Raw genomic sequence first — 19,916 nt, 5'->3', positions numbered from 1 at the left:
CAAATGAATTTCGAAATCTGAATTATAACAACTTTCAAAAGTACAAAATTAAAATTACAATTAAAAGAATCAGAATTATCGAAGCAAAATAAAAGTATCAAATATCCTATAAAATATCTTACAATGTTATGAAAAAGCAAATATTTTGAAATTATAAAAAGTAACTTATCCTAATAATTTACAAGCAAATATCTAGACAGCCTCTGTTATTTACTATCATTTATATTCGTTTAATTTGCCAAAATTTGATTGAAATATTGTAGATAGAAATAAAGTTAAAGATTTTGATCGCCATCATCTGTTTAATTCCACTGTGTGTTATTCGAAAAGTGGGTAACATCGAAATCATGATAATCTCTGCGAGAGGAAGAAATATTTGACCTCGAAATGAAATTACTATATATTATTCTGGACAGAGTCGTTTGTGACACTAACCGCTATCTCACGATAAAGTGGACCACTTCGAATAGTTCACAAATCTCGTAAAACCATCTATGTAACTCTCTGAGTTTCGCTACAGCGCTAAGTCTAGTATGTCATAAATTCTATCATAAATTCAGTTTGGCAAACGATTGAATTTTTTTACCATAATTTTTTGCCGTCAGTTCTCTAACCACATTTTGCATGAGTCATTCATACCGTGTGGAATTTTCATAAATTTGCAAATAGCGTGGAATTTTCTTGCAATGCCGATATTTGACAGAGTCACGTATTTTTTTTAGGTCAGTACTACAAACTAATTTGGTATATTATAGGTATATAAAGATCACTGAATCGATTTTTAATATATTATTTCAATTTCCTGGCAATATGATGCTACTGTTATTAGAGTTACTACTCCATCTAGATTTCGAGGGAACTAGTACATTATATATTCCATAGATCCGCACATTAAGGTTTGAAGAATCGAGGTCATTTCGATCATCGCCATTCATTTCAAAATCGAAATCAAAATCAAAATCAAAATCATTTTTAAATCAAAGAAACTTGAATAAAATAATCTTTTCGTAGTTCTGAAACCATAATCGTTTCGCTAACATATTTCGACATGTTTCAGTTTCACTATGACCCAGTTTAAATCCATACATATAAGACAAATATTTCTATGTCTTCAGAGATAGCGTATTCTGTATTGATAGAACGGATAAAGAAAGGAAACATAGAAGTGGAATACTAAAATAACTTACAGGCATTAAAATACTTGTCATTCGCCTTATTTCAAGCTGAAGTAATTCTTCAACTAATAGTTTTAAGACATAGGTATTTTCATAACTCTTTGCAGAGAGCGGCAATCGAAATCTGGAGATAACCAAGTCAATAAAGTTTTAACGAGCTTCCATTAAGAAGAAGTACTTTTAAATAGTAAATAATCGTATTTTTTAAATGAACCGGTACATAAAATCATTCATTCTTCGTTATTACATAGTTCTACCTTATAACGTCTGTTTCTGATAATTTCAAAGATATAATTTGTCCGAATTACACGAAATACCCTGTGAATTGCATACATATGTGTGTGAAACTTAACACTCACATTTAATTGTCAAATATATATTTCGATATTAGCAATTTTAGCTAGCACGCCGTAATACAGTGGTGTATCATGAATAAATAGCATTCAGTAGAGACATGATCGAAAGACACTTTATATTTTTTAATGGCTTAATCTACTACTGAACTCAAATACTTTCTGATATGGATAAGTAGATCGACACGTGGTTTGCCGGCACGTGCAGCCTAGTGCTCTACCTTCAGTGAAGGGTTCGAGCGACAGGAGAGCTACGATATCCTCGTGCTGCAGGTATAATCACGCGCCGCCTAATGCGAGTTTCACCGTTAGGTACAATGATTAGGTCGCATGGTCAGCGTGTTGCCGATCGAGCGGTTTCAATCGTCGTCGGTGTAATTAGGTAGCTGTGACGCACGGGTCGAGATAATTACACACGAAAACCGTAACCACGCACCTGATTTTAAGACGATCGTATCAGGGAGCCTATTTACATAAACAGCCGCACACTTCGTATCACTTTGCTAGTTGTTGGCGAATAACGTGCCACGACCACCGTTTAACGCGCAATTTTAAGAAGGCCGCCGATACGATCGATGATCGACACGCGATAAATCACCGCACACAGCGGGTCATGTCTTCCATTCAATGAGTCGCGTTTGAATTTACTGAGTCATACGACTTCCTACTTTGTTGAGGCGCGAAAGAACTCGACGTTTTTATGCAGTCAAGAAATGTTTCCAGCACGATAGCTTCTAATTAATTATTTTACTATACCACTAATCGAAAGAGAAACCTGATATTTACTCGCCTAATTCTTCATAATGTTCCAACACAAAAGATTGCAATGAAAAAAAAGGACTGCGTTAATAGAAAAACGACGTAAAATCTCACTCATTTCACCACCTGAAGTTATTAACTAGATTAATTCCTTCTTTTTTACATCTATTACATCCAAGTTATTATACTTCAATACTTTGTTAGCCAGATATCTAATAACATCTGGCTGCTAATGCGTACTTATTCGTCACACGCGGAAGACGTTTTATGTATCTTTCACGAAGGAAAATCGATTAAGAAATAATTTTCTCACGCAACCTGTCTTGTAATTCCCTCACGTGCGTGATCATAAGATCTCTTACATGTCTTTTATGATATTCTGCACTCTGTATATACGTTTCTATCTTGGGTATTGCGAGCTTTGCTACATTACCCGTGTCGTTTATCTACCTTGATTAACAATTTTATTTTTGTTTGCCAATGTGTAACCTCTTATGAAACAAAGAAAGAAAAGGAATCAACGGTGAGATTAACGTTTGTTCCGTTTCTATAAAACAGCCTCGAGGTCTCGGATTTGTCTCGCGTGTATAGCGCTTTTTACTTTACACGATCGCCTGACGCGATTACTCCTCCGGCTATGTTTAATTCGACTCTTTCTATATCGTTCACGGTAATATTTTATCGTTCGACGACGTATCGACCAACCGTCCACGTTCAAATCTGGATCACCGATAGTTTTCTGTATTTACTTGCCGAACGGCCACCGTTTCGGCCATATTTGCATTCCTTCGGTCGAATTACCGTCGAAACAAGCTTAAGAAGAATATGGCGAGATTTACGATTGATTTCCGGGTACGTTGTAACCCTCGTTTAATCGACGTACTGCGATGAAATACATGCATCTGTACGTGAACGCGTTCTCCCATTATCCAGCTTCTTTCTGCTCGATAAACTACGGTAATGAACAAAAGTGTTGGCATAAATCAAATTTTCCCTGTAAAACCCTGTGTAATTCTGTATAAGGTATGATTCTTTATCTAAGTAATTGGTAAAATACAACTTCCGAGTTTAAAAATTGGTTGTTATATAGCTTGTAAACTACCTTTTGGTTTCATGCCGGTTACGAAACTGTTCCAGAATCAATTTTTATTTCAATTTTATAGTAACTGAAATCTTATATTTCGCTGGAAGGAGTTTAGCGTATATTTCTAAACATGTTATTTCTATTGTATAGCTGTTTAATGATCTGATATCTAATGAAGTATTATACAAATAACCACACTGCGAATTTTTCAATTTTTATATTTCAATCTTAGGATTGAAAGAAGAAATCGTAATAGTCTTTTTTCTATAGTACTATTTTGCTCAAATTTGAGATACTTTTTTAACGTTAAAAAAATACTATTGAATCAATTTGGGCTGAGAAGAACTGAAAGTATGTAGCAAGATACAGCCTCACATTCGAAAGTTATAGTTTCTAAACAGCGCGTATATCTACTTTCAGCAGCGTTTCACGATGCGTTTAAAAATTTTTTGTCAGTTGGTGTCATGAACTCGCGGTAAATGCTTTCTCGATTTGCGGGAAGAGAAGTGTTTGACCCCTATAAACACACGCGTAATGCTTCCAGATACGTTTAAATTCACCTTTGTTGTGTAATGAGCGCGCAACGGGAGGATTTTTCTTTTAACGAGCCAGTCGAAATCAGTGCGTTACAATTGGCCAGTGTATAATGCTGTTCTTATGCTAACAGGTAGATCGTTCTCACAATACCCTGTCATGTTGTGCATTACCACACATTCCTTGCAAATGCTTCGCATAACGGAGTAAATGTTACATTGCTACAGACTGTGAAGAAACTTTTCATTACAGCTACGTAGATATTTGTTTAACTTTGTTTAGGCGACCAAGGGAACGGTTTGTGTTTTCAACATGCCCTATTCGGTATAAGAGCACCATTTTACGTGAAAGAACTAATATTCTAAAAGAATAGAAAGTTTCCTCAGTAATCTGTTCAATATACCTAAAGATTATTTGTTATCTAGACTTTGGATAATTAAAATTTGCGATCATTTTGGTCTTGGAATACAAATAATTATCATTTTTCTTAATGACAGTAAAGAATTTCGTTCCGTTACCTGGAATAGAATTGCCTGTTGCGAAATTGTAGAGTTCTGATGTTCGTAACGGATATTATATGAGATAAAACAAAAAAAAAGATAAAGCTGAGAAAGAAATTTATGTTAGCGGTAGTAAAGGAGACAAGTCAGGTGGAAAGTACGCGATGTGAATTGCGTGAAAAATTCTGCTCCCCTTGCTAAGATCACGGAAACCAGATGATTCGAGGATAAGATTCGATCGACTCGTTCATTAGAAGCAATCAGTTACGAAGCGTCGAAGAAAGCGGAATTTTCACGTTCGTTAACAATGTGCGAAGAATCCTTATTTCTTTGCAAATGGGAAAAAGCGAAATTGATAATCACATGCTTGTCATTTATCCCATCGATAGATGAGATTATACTATTGTAAGTCAGGAATTTGAGCGATTAGCCTAAGTCCTCGAAATATTTACCATTCTAAAGAGGTTGCAGTTGGGCAAGATCCAGTCCGCACTTTCCATTTCATATCGTCTCCGCGGTTTAATTTCACGAACGGGACGGTTCTCAGTATTAAAGTATGGTAATACACATATAAAGAAGTTTTAAGGACCAATGACAAATATTTTTCATGTTTATTCAAGAAACATAATCGTATCTTTGTCATTTCAAATTTTTTAGTTCTATTTCTTGAATTCACCATGGTTGATCTTCGGGTTATCAAGCGTCTTATACATAGCTTTATGAGCAACGTTCACGAAACGGTTTACGAAACAAAATATAACATATTTGATAAGTCGAAGACCAACTCTGATGAATTCCACTAGAAGAACAGCGTGAAAGTCTTAAGTCAGTTTCTACTTTTTGTTTATAATAAATGCATATTTAATAAGAATAAATGCATAAAAATAAATGCATGCAAGTTAAATGCATATTATTGCAGGAATTATTACATTGTCGTAACATAAGAATAGTTACAAATTATTATTGGCTATTAATTTATTCGTACGTTTAATTAATTGTCTTTAAACGTAATAGCAATGCCAGAGTTGCTCTGTTATTAAGGGAATTAGGAATATGATGGTGAACATTTTGAAGAATTGATATTGTGCTTTAAATCTTACAACAGAAAATTTGTCGAACGAATAGAATTGGAAATTTAGAAAGGAGAACCACTGAACGTATCCTCGATTGCACAGGATCTCCTTCGGTGGATGTACCACGCGTGAACAATTACTGAAATGCGAAAGACAACGTCCTGTGTAGACATGAATGCATTCGAGGACGCGCATTCGCGTTTCCTTCGAGCAGACAAGAAAAGAAGTTTCTTAGATGGCAGAATGAGTATGTGCCAATGACTTGTAAGATAATTACATCAATTATGTGGATGGAGATAGAGAAGAACCGAACGAAACGGAGTTTCACTTTGATTTCGTACGCTTGATTAAACAAATTCGACCTATTTCCGCGCCATTATTCGCACGCTTACTTAATTGCTCACAAATGTACAACTTGCAGTCTTCCTAGTTTTGCAACGAGGACAAATACAAGAGAATGGTCGATTCTTCTAAACTTATTCCTAAAATACTTCTCCTTTCTAATGTAATTCCGTTTTGTTGCTTTAAATACAATTAAAAGAGATGGCTAATTTAATAAAAAAAGATATATATATATATATAACTTTGTAAAGATTCTCCTTCATTTTATACAAAATCAGGTTAATTAAATACATGTATAATTATAGTCGATTAATAGTAACAGTATTTGAAGGTAGATAATAATTTCAAAAGAATATACATACAACTCTTTGAAACAATCTCTGGAATTTTATAAAAATATGGTTAATTAGTCTATGATTAATAGTAGCGACAACTAAAGTTCAACGATAATCTCCCTAATTTTATAAATATTTGAATTAGTTAAGCACACTGATCATCGATTACAAATTAGTTTAATAAAGATTCTACCATAAATGAAGCAGTTTGAGAAATAATCTAATTCGCGTGAAGAATTTGTATGAATTTAACAAGAACAATTTAATTTATGAAACAACGTTATCTTCTTGTGCAGAACTATTTTTAATTGGACGAAAAATTTCGAGTTGTAAAAGACAATTAGACATAAATTGTTTCTCCGATCCAATTATGAGCTCGCGCGATTACATCGCGCTTCACTAAATAACATCGGCGTTTAATAACAGACTCCAAGCACCTGAAACCCTTCCGTAATGTCAGCGTTATTACAACATCCATGGCACAAAATTATTATCGATAGCCAACAATGGTTGGTGCAATTAGAAGCGAACACGGGTTTAGTTGGCGAACAGAATGCTACCATTTACGATCAGAATGTTAATCTACGGCTGTGTAGCCTGACGGAAATTTTCATTGAATACAAAGTGGCCTGTTCGCAGAAAAATATAGTCGTAACCGAGAGATAATCAAGGAAATAGAAGAATTCGTAGCTTTAATGCGATAATCGATGTGGTCCAGTGAGCGTAAACGAATGTTTGTGGATGTTGATCTTAGTTTCGCGGTTGACCAACTGCTATGCTTGAGGTATATTTTCAAAGTTCTTGCAATTCTAATTTGATTTCGATCCTTTTTTTCGTATTGTTATTAAAGGGACCAGAAATGCACAGATGCAAAGTATCCGAGTTATGCATAGATAAAGAATGTTAGATAGCGACGTATATAATTTGGTACTGGTTAGGTCTTATTGATTGCAATTAGGTGTCAAATTGTTGTTCTATAAAATTAATTGAAATCTAATTTTAACGCAATCGGTAGCTGTATAGTGCGATATAACTTATAGTTATTAGATCGGTGACAATCAAACAGTGCCTTTGGCGTTTCGTGTTTTCTTATACGAACAGGTTTCGTATGAAATCGTTATATAGCGTACAATGACGTAAAAATTTCTTTGGGTCTCGTTTTATTTTTTAATTTTAAATATTTTCCTAGAGCAGGAAATTTCTGTTTATTATACTTATTATATATATTATATATATATTATATTCTGTTTATTAAATCTGAAATGGAAACATAAAATTTCTTAAGAGAAGGATTAAATGATATCGAAAGATTTTGATTAGATAATTTCTGAAAAATGAAGCAGAGAACTTTTTCTAATTAGTTCATGGAAATTGTGTATGTAATATCTTCTCCCACAAATTTCATGCCTTTATATAAGTATCACGTACGTTTAAATATCACAAGTATGTTATAGCAATAAATTTAATATCATTAAACTGCTTATCACTGTTATCATAAAACAAATAGATATAATTAGAAAAGTTAACATATCAACGTTCTATGAATATGTTCATAATTTGAGTCAGTAGAATATCGTACATTCAATGGGGTATTAAAAGGAGAAAGCACAATCAGCACTACTTTGATTGATCATGCAATCGAATAAATTCTTTTAATTTATATATTTGGATACTTGGAATTTCAACATTACGGAATAACAGTTGCACTCGCGGTTCTAACATATTCCTGTTTCTGAAATGTATCGTAGTGTCATTATTGATCGCCCATTCGCTGTGACTGATTTGCGACTGTACCACTTTACAGCTCGATCATGATTCCAGTGAAAGCTGATTTTTCCAATAAATAGTTACAGTGCAGTTCGAGTGTTCAATTTTAAGAAACGAATCAGGCTTTTGTATAACTGCGGTTAAAATTGTGATTAATAGTGCTATTGGCGTGTTCCTTTTATGGTAAGTTGTTACTTACAAAATATAGACCAGTTAATTTGCAGACCAGGTAACTTTTATTTAAATGATTTTCAAAAGTAAAGCTACGTGCAAAGAATTTAGTATGCACGACTTTATTTTATTTCTATTCATCATCTACTATATTATATACATCTCAAAATACAATTCGGAAAATCAATAAAATGAGTCCTATTTTCTTCGACTACTAAACCAAACTACTAAATACATAGAAAGCTATTCTTAGGTTATCGTAAAAGTAAAACGACTAATCTAGACAGAATTACACTTATGATTTATTTTGTAACAAAGAAGTTTATTATTAATTAGATTACTGTAAGATTAAGGTAACTAATTTAGACAGAATTTCAACTAATACATACATAAGCATACAACACTATTATTTTATAATTTTATAATCATCCGTCAAATTACGCAACGTGATTGCGTTATGCTTTCATACATCATTTCTGCAAACCATTGACATTGAAGAAAACTCGTATGCACATTAAACGCATCTTTTCACGTGCTGCTAGAAATGGAAATCCAGAAAGTAATAATTGCTCTTCTTCGATCTCGTGGAGCGAGTTAACGACGTGAACGTCGAAGAAGATATCCGCACGTCGCTTGATCTCTCAATCGTGATCGCATTTTCTCACCAATTGACTGACAACTGTATAATTACCGGCTTGGAAGCTCACGATATACATTATACTCGTTCGCGCGATATCACGGGTTGCGGACGTGTAATGAAGCCGCTCGTCCATCTTCGCCGATTTAACGATCTGACCGTGCTCGAATCCAAAGTCACGTTTCACGCGTAAACTTACGACTTGTCACGCTCATAAACGTCAGAATGCCGCTTCTAAAAAGTATTATTCTGCCGCTAAGAGAGCAGTAACTCTTTGGTGATATACTTTACTGCATGCAATTAATACACTCTTCACGGTGTTCAAATTACTCGGCTGTTATTGCAATTATCGAGCTTCCGAACAAAATAATGAACCTAAAGAACTAAATACGATCTGTAACTCTGACTTTCTACGTATTTTTTTCTTTCGTGTATAAGATGATTTATTTGTTCCGCTATAAATGGCGAGCAGTCCAATAGAAAGGAGAATTGCGAAAGAAAGACTGGAAATCAATTTTTTTACATAGAAAAGAGAATTCGAAGTAAAAGTTTAGTGAACGTAGGTTTAGAATAAGTAATTATCTTGGCTTAAAAAATAATTTATGCACGAACTTTCAGTGTTTGGAAATAACTTCCAGATTAGCAACTCCGATCAATTAAAACGCATTACTATACGGAAATATGAATGATAATTCTTACTATGTGTATTAATCGAGAATTTAATACCATACCTGAAGTTGTGTTACACATTTTATGAAATACTAATTTTATATAATTGTAGAAATATCAAACTAGTAACTACAATTAAGTAGTTTGTGCTGAATCATTAAAATCCTGTAAGTATTATTTATAAGATTATTAAGAGAAATATCCAGTGCGTTTTGCTGCAGTACCTATACTTACGAGAAATAATCCTTAATTTATAAAATACCATAGGTTATTTAATGAGAATATATACGATTGGTTAAGACATTTATACATATATATGTAACGAAGCTTAGTAGATTCTAAATTAACCTTTTTGAACGAAGAAAAAGAGAAATGTTTGTCCTACTATCCTTCATTACTTTCTCTGCGATATAAATCACAAAAATGCTTAGAAACTCGGACACTAATCAGTTATTTTCAAGCTTATTACATTTAATCGATACAATTCTCTCTGTTTCAAATCTTTATTTCAATTTCAAGTTAATAAACTGCAGAGAATGTTACAGATAACATCGGAATAACGCAGTTCCGATCTCTTATGAAAGTTAATATAATTACCAGCATCATTACCAAGCGATTCTTCCTCGCTAATAATAATCTGTTGAAATCGAAAAAGCGTTGTCCAATTCGCCGTGTTTTTCTGCCAATTCGCGAACGGATGAATGTCATCATGTAAGGAAGCAATCGGAAAATCTTAGTGTTTAATCGTATTGCGATTCTGCGTCAGCCGTATACAAAACTTAGTAATTCGCAACGATTGCGAAATGAAGCAGATACGACCGCAAAATTGTTACGAAAACTATATTTTGGGATTTACAAAACGTTTGAAAGGTTCATCGCGTATTGTAACTAGTAATTAATTTTTGATAAAAATACATTTTTATTTTATATGATTCCTAATTATACATTGCTTTTATATATTGGCTCGTTAAAAAATTTGTTGTGTCTTTACTATAGATTTCTATAAAATTATGAAATATTCGAACAAATCTTGGTCTCAGTTGAATACTAAAGAGGATTAAGAGGATACATGACAGAAATATTTAGAATGAAATATTCTTAAGATACTAAATGTAGGCGATTCTAGTTGTGTAGTCACTAGCATGAAGAATTGTACACATCAAAATTTACAAGATTTCGTCATTAGAAAGCGATTCTTTTAGGGAACAGGAAGAGTTTTTTTTATGTCTCACGGATGAACGACGATAGTTCTTTCCCAGATTATCGAATAATCGACCGAAACACAGTGCTCGTAGTGAAATTTATTTTACGAGCATGCATACCCATCGATTAATGTCTTTTGGTAGTCACAGAATTGTCGATAACGTTAATTAATGTATAGAGACTGTTTCTACGTATCACACGTTCCACGAATACACCTTTGAGTAGAATCATAAAATTATGCAAATGTTAACGCGCATCCTTTTTGATCTTACGACCGACATAATTTTTCACGATAAGATTACGTCATGTCTGATGCCGTTCGTTGAAACTTGTGATGCCATAATTACGATACCTTGAGCATGCGAGCTCTGCGCTCGCGTCTAATTAATATCAATCTTGAACAAGTTTAGTTCGTATCGAAATCGAGATATAATTAAGCTGCATCAGTCTCAAACGAGCTTCTATCGCCTATTGGCAACGATCCATGCTCAGGCCACTATACGTGCATCGATGATCAATAAATTACGAAAGGCACGACGTCGCATCGTTTCGTACGCGCTGAAAACTAGTTTTGCATGCGATAAGCTACTCGCGTTGCGGCTCGATTACCGAGAAACCAGCGGAACATCCAACCTGAGCTTACGTGTAGCACGATAGTGCGCACGTTACAGCTTTTATGCTCACGTGTTAGATCTATTCATTTTACGAAAAGGACAACAAATAGAATAGATTCTGATCCACGTTTAGAGGAACTAAATTATTCGTGATACAATATGTGACTTTTAACAACCAGTGTCTACGCTTAGATACATAGTAAGAACTCTTTATTTTAAACGTTTTAATTTCTGAATATTGTGACATATAGAAGAAGTAAACGTACGCGTTGTCGGAATTTTGCATTTTCTTGCGGATGACGCTTGGATAAATGGATACACGTTATAGAAAAATTGATTTCCGCCACCAGGGACCCGACTTCGATTCTGTGTGCCGCACTGAATGTTTTAATACATAAAACTTTACAAGTCACTGCACTTAGGCATTTTCGCTTTTTAACATATTTAATGAAGTATACTGCAAAATGGTAAAAAGAAAGTTAGTGAAAGGCGTATTCTATGAGATTGAAAGTGATGGTGCATTTCATCTAATTCTGTGAACATTTTCTTTAATTATGTTATTAATATTTATTCAATGAAAATGAACTCTAACCAACCCATCCTTATCTGAGCCCATACGATAATGGTAAAATAATGGTAAAATTCAAATTAGAAAGGACAGTAGAGAACAAAGTATTAAGCAGTGGTAAACGTACGATAGGAAAGGAAATCACAGAGAATAGTGGAGAAACAACCGAGTAAGGAAGATACGCAACGATGCGTCGATAAAGAAATTTTCCCGTACGAATAACGCAGAACGTTTCCGCAATTAAATCGTTGGAGAATCCGGTTCTTCGGATACTTTCTACTAATAAAGATTCTGTTCCCATCTACTATGTAACTAGTAGGTATACACCTAGTGATGTCTATTTGCCGAATAATGAAGTATAGTCGAACGCAAGCTGAATTATTATTGTCTCAAGTGGCAACCATGACCTGCCGTACTGGTAACGCGACGTGCAATAAACAGGAGGTAAAGTCCTCCGGATCGCTATCGATGCCTGTTCATACGGAGGTCGTGTGCATACACAACGTTTCGTAATTAAAGATGCATGCGACGACGTATTTTATTTCATTATTTCCGTTGAATCAGATTTTGCGATACGATCTCTCAGTGTTCAAGACAGCGAGCTGTTGAACGAAGGAAAAGAGGAGAATGACACGATGCTTCTTTACGACTTCGTTTAGTTTTATACTTAGTGCACTGCTGATTGCAGCTTTGCCGATCGTAAAGATTTATAGAAGTATAATTTTGGGTTTATGCTCGGTATTGCAACGAACTATAAATGGTATTAAAGATACTTCTTTGCGTAAATAATCGTCTTTTTATTTGATTCGTCTTTGTTAGTTGTTATACTACGGAAAGTAAATGTGCATTCAGATAATGAGTTTTCTCAATTATTAATAGAAATAATGGCAATTAGGATTAACGATTGTCGATGCCTAACTATAAACTTAAGAATTCTGGGATTCGTTTTCTTTGTTAAAAGATCATAAATATTTTATAGCTTATTCTTTGTTGAATTTATAAACGCAAATAAAAACATGCAAGCTAAACACAGACTTGTTTCATCCTGTAAACAATAATTAAAATACTTTACTTTGGATATTTCTGCATTTTTCCGTATTGCCTATACGTTTAATACCAGATTTAATACTAGTTAAGATTATAAAATTCATAAAAGTTATTTTTCCTGAAAACTATAATTATTACAAACATACAGTTGATTTTTATTAAAATAGAAACCTAATCATCTATCATAATATCTATTTCCTTACATTATACAATTACGTTTAGAATTATAATTATGATTACGTACATATGTGTAGCATATTACAAATTGGCAATTCTAGTATTAATTAAAAATCCTATAAACTGTACAGTATTGAAATCAATAATCTTTCCTTAAGACTTATTGCTATCCAAATAACTATTAAAATTTAATTGTAGAACGCAAATACAATGATGCAATTAACGAACTTGTTAGATTTATTCAGATCGTTAGAGGCGGATGGATGATCACTACTCTTCGATGCGCTCGTAACTACGTTCTCTACACGATTATTGCATTAACGTTGCATAGGATACATGCTGAGTTGCACTCGTGGGTGGCCCCGTTATTCTAAATAATTGTTTAGCAACTAAATAAACCTTCGCAGTGTTCTTAGTTACAGAAGCGTTACGCAAACCAGTAAGTGCCACATTGTTTCCTAACAGATAACCTTTAACAGAACAGCGAACGCTATCATCCTAAATTTATTTATAATTCAAGTGTCACTATTGTGTTATATAAATGCATAAATTCAGACGGTTCATTAGATTAGATTAGAAACAGACAAATTATATTTCATTTTGTTACTCCATAGAAATGTAAATAATTCAAGAGCCAGACTGAGCAATTAGTTAATCCTTTGGTCTTTGCATAAATAAGGATTTTTATAGGAGTCTTAAACAAAAAATGAAGAAAATTATTTCCGTCGAAAAATCCCAACTTTCTATTTCTTTTCATTCTCCTAAATAAATTTCATCCATTCTTAAACTTATACCAGTAATTTTCTTTATACACATATTTATCGCACACGTTTTTAACATCAAAGAACGTCCCAAATCTTAAATTCAATCCAAATCGAGGAATCGAGATCTCTTCTAACTAAAAGAACGAATAAACTACCGATGCTCAAAGTAGAAGCAACCGAACTCATTGATTACATACAACGCGTAGACTACAATTCGATGCTGAGCGTGGTAAAATTATGTTTGCAACGAAGGCGATCAGTGCACGCCACCCAGCAACATTGCGACACGAACACCGTCACGAACACCGTCACGATCTGTTCCGATAAGTTGGTTTCGTGGCGCGGAAGAGTGTTGCTGCCCACTGCAGCCGAGTTGCATACAATTTCTGGCTATAACATTTCTTTAACAACGGTTGTTTGACTAAAAAAAAAATCGTAATTTTTATCACACTTTTGTAAACTTTGCAAAATATATGCTCGTACCAAATATTTTACAATCCCTGCATATATTTTCAAATTTGTTTCGAACTTTACCATTATAATCGTGATAGTCGTATCTGATAATAATGCTGATCAAATTATAAGATCTTTCATATATAATATATTCATAAAAGTTTTCTACAAGTTCTCGAATATTTTTTTGAGCCAGCGTATTTGGCTCATGGCTGTACCACATGTATAAATATAGTAACTCTAATAGTTAAGCGTCAGATGATATTAACCTGCACGATACTCGATGACTTTCTTATAGTCAGGCAGCCGTTTTAAAAAACTACAGCGCCCTGAGCCACGCTATCGATCGCAGGTTTGCCGTGTTTCGTGGTAACGACCGTGGAAACGTTCCACTCCGACATTGCTACTTGTATATGCAAATCGTGGTTGGCCGGTTCGACAAATCTGCACGGTGAAACGAACCGGTGGAACGCGTGGGGTATAATAGAACCACCTGTCCGTCTCCGTGGGCCCTGCCAGTCGGAAAAGGGGCCCGAGTTTCGCGCCGACAGCCAAGTCGATGGTTTATGAGAACAGTTTAAAAGGAATCGGGTCAAAATATCCTTTCGGCTCCGAGTTAACTACGTAAGGAAACATTCCTCCTCGATTAGTGTCTTCGATTAACCAATACAGCCTTTTTCGTTGAATTAAGTTTTTTCTTATCGCGGCTGAAAGTTCAAAAAGGAAGTCGTTACCTGACTGTTTCTATAAATTTCAAGACCATAGTCCTCCAAATGTTAAACAAATTTTACTTTCTTATATTTTTTTTCTTTCTTAAATTTGCATCTATTCATTCTTTTATATTATATTACATTGATTTTGTACCGTTGTATTAATTTTCAAATTTATAAAGGAATATTTTGCTGTTTGTTACAGGTAAGAGTGTACAATATATACTCAGCTAAAGATGGATGTACATATTTCGAAGTTCAGATGTGTGTGGCTGGCTAAAGGAAGGTAAATTTTATTAATAAACATCATGTAAGTTATGGGTACTTTTAGTTGGATATATTTAGTTTCATAGGTAGATATTTCAAGGTAATTATCTACGATAATAATTAGGTAATTATCCCGAATCTTAAAGGCTGCTGTTTTATAGAAAAATAATTTAGATTTCTGTATCTGCTAAGTACAATTAATCATTTGTTAACGACGATCATATTTGACATTTTTATAACTAAAGGCTGAGAAAGCCTGTCTTTTGTAATACAGTTGTTAATTACAACTGAGAAATTAGTTAACAACGCATCCAAGATAGGAAAGTTTATTAACATCATTAGTGTGCAATGTGTCTCCTTTTCTCTTAAGAAATTTATATTACTCAATCCTCTCGCCGAATTAAGAACCATCGATAAACATTTGACACACAATATATACGATGTCAGCGAAGAAAAAGATCTTTGCAACAAATGAGCGATGGTCCCCGATTTCTAAATAGCTACTGTAAAGACTTTTATGACCTTATTCTTGTGTCTACGCGGACTATGAATTACACGGCACTTCGTAGCTGTCGCGTTTGTTCTTTAAAGCTCCGACAAGCGTGCAGAAACGAGAATAGTCGTAGCTACTTTCGAGACATACTTCTGAGTTTAAATGTTCGTTCGTAATCATTACGTATGGTTGGAACTTTGACAGACAGTGATAATGCGCTTTAACGCGTGTCGTGAAATCCTTTTGACGTTAAAAGTGGACGGTAGGATTCGAAAATGCGTCGATATCGCGCGTGGAGGAAGGTAATTGATAGTAATGGATTTAAATGCGTTGTAACTAGATTCGAATCCTGCATAAGCATTTTGTAAAGAAGATTTTTATATCTTATCGTTATATCGTATATTAAAATTTAAATCTTGGTTTAAATGATTTTGGCCAGGAATATCCCCTATAGATTAAGATTTTTTTATTTACTGGTAATCATTATCGAAGACGAAAATTAGTTGTCAATGATTATTTACTACGAAAATATTTTTTTTTCTTTACGAATAACCATTATCGACGATGAAATTCTTTTTCAATTACTGATAACCATTATTGGCGAAGAAAATATTTTTTGATTATCTGTAAGCATGATCAGTAATGGAATCTTTTTTGGTTAGCAATGATCATTATTAATAACAGAAATGCTTTCGATTAATTATAATCGTTACTAGCAGCAAAAATACATTTGGTTATCTGTAACCATTACCGACAACGAAAATATTATTTGGTTATTAATTAACATTAATGAACGAATCGTTACATTTTACGAATAATATTCCAATCCCATGAAACAAATCTGATTCTGAGATATATTTGATTCGAACTTATAAATACATATTGAACTTGATCCTATCGCTATTAATTGGACAGTCGGTGAATGCGTAATACGGATTTCGAGCGTGATCCTCGTCGAATCGCGCGCTCGAGGCGAGCAGTCGAGTGAATCGTTTGAAAAATGTTTACGCAATTTCTGACCGATTACCAACAGCAACGAAGCGCGTTACATGCGACTATCTACTCCAGAATTCCATTTCAATTTGGTTTAATGCAATTAAGCGCGTGCACACGCACATCGCGCTCTTTTTACATGTTATATGTCGGTCTTATAATATTGCTTGTGATCCGAGCAACTGGTGGCTGTTTACGGACTCATCCGCGGGATAATACACGTGCATCCGTGCTTACACGTGAATTTGTGCTTTACGAGTGCTCGGCTCGTTGGATAACGTAAAGAGAAGTCGACGAGCTAATCAGAGTATGACGCTCGCGCGAAGCTATCGGCCCGTGTTCTGTAAAAACTGTAAAGCTCGGACGTTGATCTCGATCTATGCCGTTATTCGTCGACTCGTATCGCGTTGCGATACTTGAGCGCAACGATCACGGTTTAATTAATGGATTAGTGGAAACTGGCTTTCGATTAAATTGTTTCCAACATGTGCTTCCTTTGTGTTTTGTTATATTGGTATTGTAATAGATGTCTTGATCAATCTGATATTTATTGCGCTACGATATTTCTTTATAACAAGTTCATTGACATGAATATTAATGGAAACTGCCTTTCAGTGAATTTTCTATTACTGTTTCTTGAATTTCTCGGTTCAGTGAAACTGTGATAAATATCTTGATTAATTTAATTATTAGCGATTCAATTAATTGTTGCAATTAGTAACAAATTAATTAATATAGATATTAATGAAAAACGTCATGTGCACGAAAATACGAAAACGATCAAATTAAAAGCATGCAACTTTTTTCTGCATCTAAATGTGTGGATATTACACGACCTATATTTCTTTCTCTACTTTGAATTATGGCAAGTATCTTGTTCATTGCGTTCTCGACGCATGTTTGCAGAAAACATATCACAATAACGATATTTGTGTAAGGAGAAATCGAGAGATTTAAATAAAACGATAAACGTTCATCAAGCTACATACGTGAATCCTTAACGTGCTGTTGAAGCATGATAAACAGTACGTTGTATTGCAAAATGTAGTCAATGTTTAAGTTAGAAAGTGTACCTTCAGATGCATTCGAATGAACGTTAACGAAATTGCAAAGCAAGTCGCGATACTAACGTTGTTGAAAAACGTGTTGCGAATGTGGTGCATGTTTCTGCGCATTAAAAACCAAAAATTCGAAAATATTTTGCAAAGTATTGGCTGCGTGGAATACGATTTTTAACTTGTGGATAATTTTATTCAATTTAGGGATTTCTATAATTTTATTCGAAGTACGAATTGTACAAAGCTTTACTTCTCTTCTTTCTTTAAATTTCTCTTGTATTAATATTTAATTTGTTTTTATAGTGCCTTCCGTAACGTTCGCTAATAAATCGCTAAAAATGTAGTTACGTTTCTGTTATATGTCGCACGTTTCACAGTAAAAGGAGTTGATACGATCGTTAGACGATCGAGTAATTTAGATTTTTCCAATGACTGATTTAAGCGGAAGGTAAATTACTGATCGTGTAATTAGATGTCGCCTAGTGGACGCGCGAACATGTAAAATAGGAAGGACAGAAAGTAAACGAGAAGACATATGGAGCAAGGCTACTATATTGGAATCTGGTTCATGTTCCGTAACTAATCGATGATGTTTACAATTGCATGGATAATTGAAAATCTTGAGCTGCATGATATATGCATGAGCATGAATTGATAGTATACAATCTAGATGATGTATTAGAGAGACGAGATCGGAAAGTTATCATCTTTTCTATAAAAATTTCATATGTTTGACAAATAATGATAACATTATTCAGAACGTAATAATTCATATATTCAGTGTATATAAAATTTTCAAGTACTATTATTTTAAATAACGTAGCGTTTATGTAACAATTTCATTATTTGAGAATACTATGGTATAGTTGTTGTTATGCAAAATTGAATTTATTAAATATAATAATTGTTATAATTAATAAATATAATTAATCATAATTAATAATTAACACATTTGAGAATATCACAATACCAGTTCAGATATTGTATTTTTTATTCATATGGAAGCAATCGTTACAAGCGTGTTATTATGAAAATAGTTCAATTTCTTATTCTTCGAATTTGCATAATGTCTGCACTTTTCCACAAAAGAATATTTCGATTTTACTATCGCGTGTAATGAGCTGTATGAACCTAAAGCAAGTGTAATAAAAACTAATGAAATTTCCGGTTTATCCAATGTCAACCGTAATACGCACGTGTTCCATAATGTGTATTATTATTGAGCAAGATTAATCATCCAGAGTAAAATAAATCGAAAATAAGGAACAAATTTTTGTAAAGTAACATTTCGTTTTCGTAAAAATCGATTTTTAAATATATCAAGTACTCATGTACTTGACTTCGAGATGGATAAATTAAAATGAATAAATCCATACATATTAATATCTATTAGAAACTAGCTGAACAACAGGTAGGAAATTGCATTGTTAATGAACTACACTCATAAACACAAGGAAGATCAGAAGAAAATACACAGCAAAGCTCTCTAATTTATTACTTAGAAATTAAATGCAGGTATAATTGATAAACTTATTAAATCGACTATCTTGAAAACAAAGCCTTATTTAAAAAAATTGTATTCTTCATTTTTATTCATTTTTTTTTATAGAGAGTCACACTTTATTTTGTAGCACTACATTTTATAGAATGCACTACGTATACTTACGTATATCTTACTGTATACTTACGTTCATCGAATTTTCTTTACTTCACCTACCACAATCCAGCAATTTAATATAATTATGCGTAACAAGTGCGTACGGTAATAGAGGCGATCAAGTCATTTGGTCCACTGTATAACCATCTAACGTTTCTATCTTGCAATACTTACCTTGATTCATATGTAGATATTAATCTTTGGTGTGCAATAAATAACGTGTTATTGAAATTACACATGTAATATAACTATAATGTAATATAACGAGCGTGGTGTAGAATAGTACCTGCCATACAAGTAAATCGTTTGAAAACTAGATTGTAGGTGTAACGAGAGAGTATTTCCATGTATGGAACAGGAAAACATGAATAACTATCAGTTTGTACCACTTGAAGAGATCAGTAGTAGCCTGTGCTCGCATGTTGCTTTGATAGCTTTTTGTATTGTTCTGTATTCTGATGAAAATTTTGTATTAAAACATACGAAGGTTAGAAGGCTGTGGCACGCTGAAAT

The 19,916-nt window shown here is 33.7% G+C and overlaps 1 protein-coding gene across 3 annotated transcripts in view; it reads left to right on the top strand.

Moving 5' to 3' along the window:
- The window catches only part of LOC138182490 (uncharacterized), a 77,058-nt gene that overhangs the window by 21,520 nt on the left and 35,622 nt on the right, over positions 1-19,916 (top strand). The window contains exon 3 of one of the 3 annotated variants that reach the window (XM_069118398.1): positions 15,141-15,221. The exons of the other annotated variants lie outside the window; for them this stretch is intronic. Within the exon in view, the coding sequence (XP_068974499.1) occupies positions 15,176-15,221 (46 nt within the window). The 5' untranslated portion in view covers positions 15,141-15,175. The remainder of the gene's footprint in view (positions 1-15,140; positions 15,222-19,916) is intronic. 3 annotated transcript variants of the gene reach the window in all.

Source organism: Bombus flavifrons, chromosome 8 (genome assembly GCF_040668555.2).
Source record: "Bombus flavifrons isolate JBK064 chromosome 8, iyBomFlav1_principal, whole genome shotgun sequence".
Taxonomy (NCBI): domain Eukaryota; kingdom Metazoa; phylum Arthropoda; class Insecta; order Hymenoptera; family Apidae; genus Bombus; species Bombus flavifrons.
The sequence above is the reverse complement of the archived record's forward strand: the minus strand, read 5'-3'. Positions and strand labels throughout refer to the sequence as shown.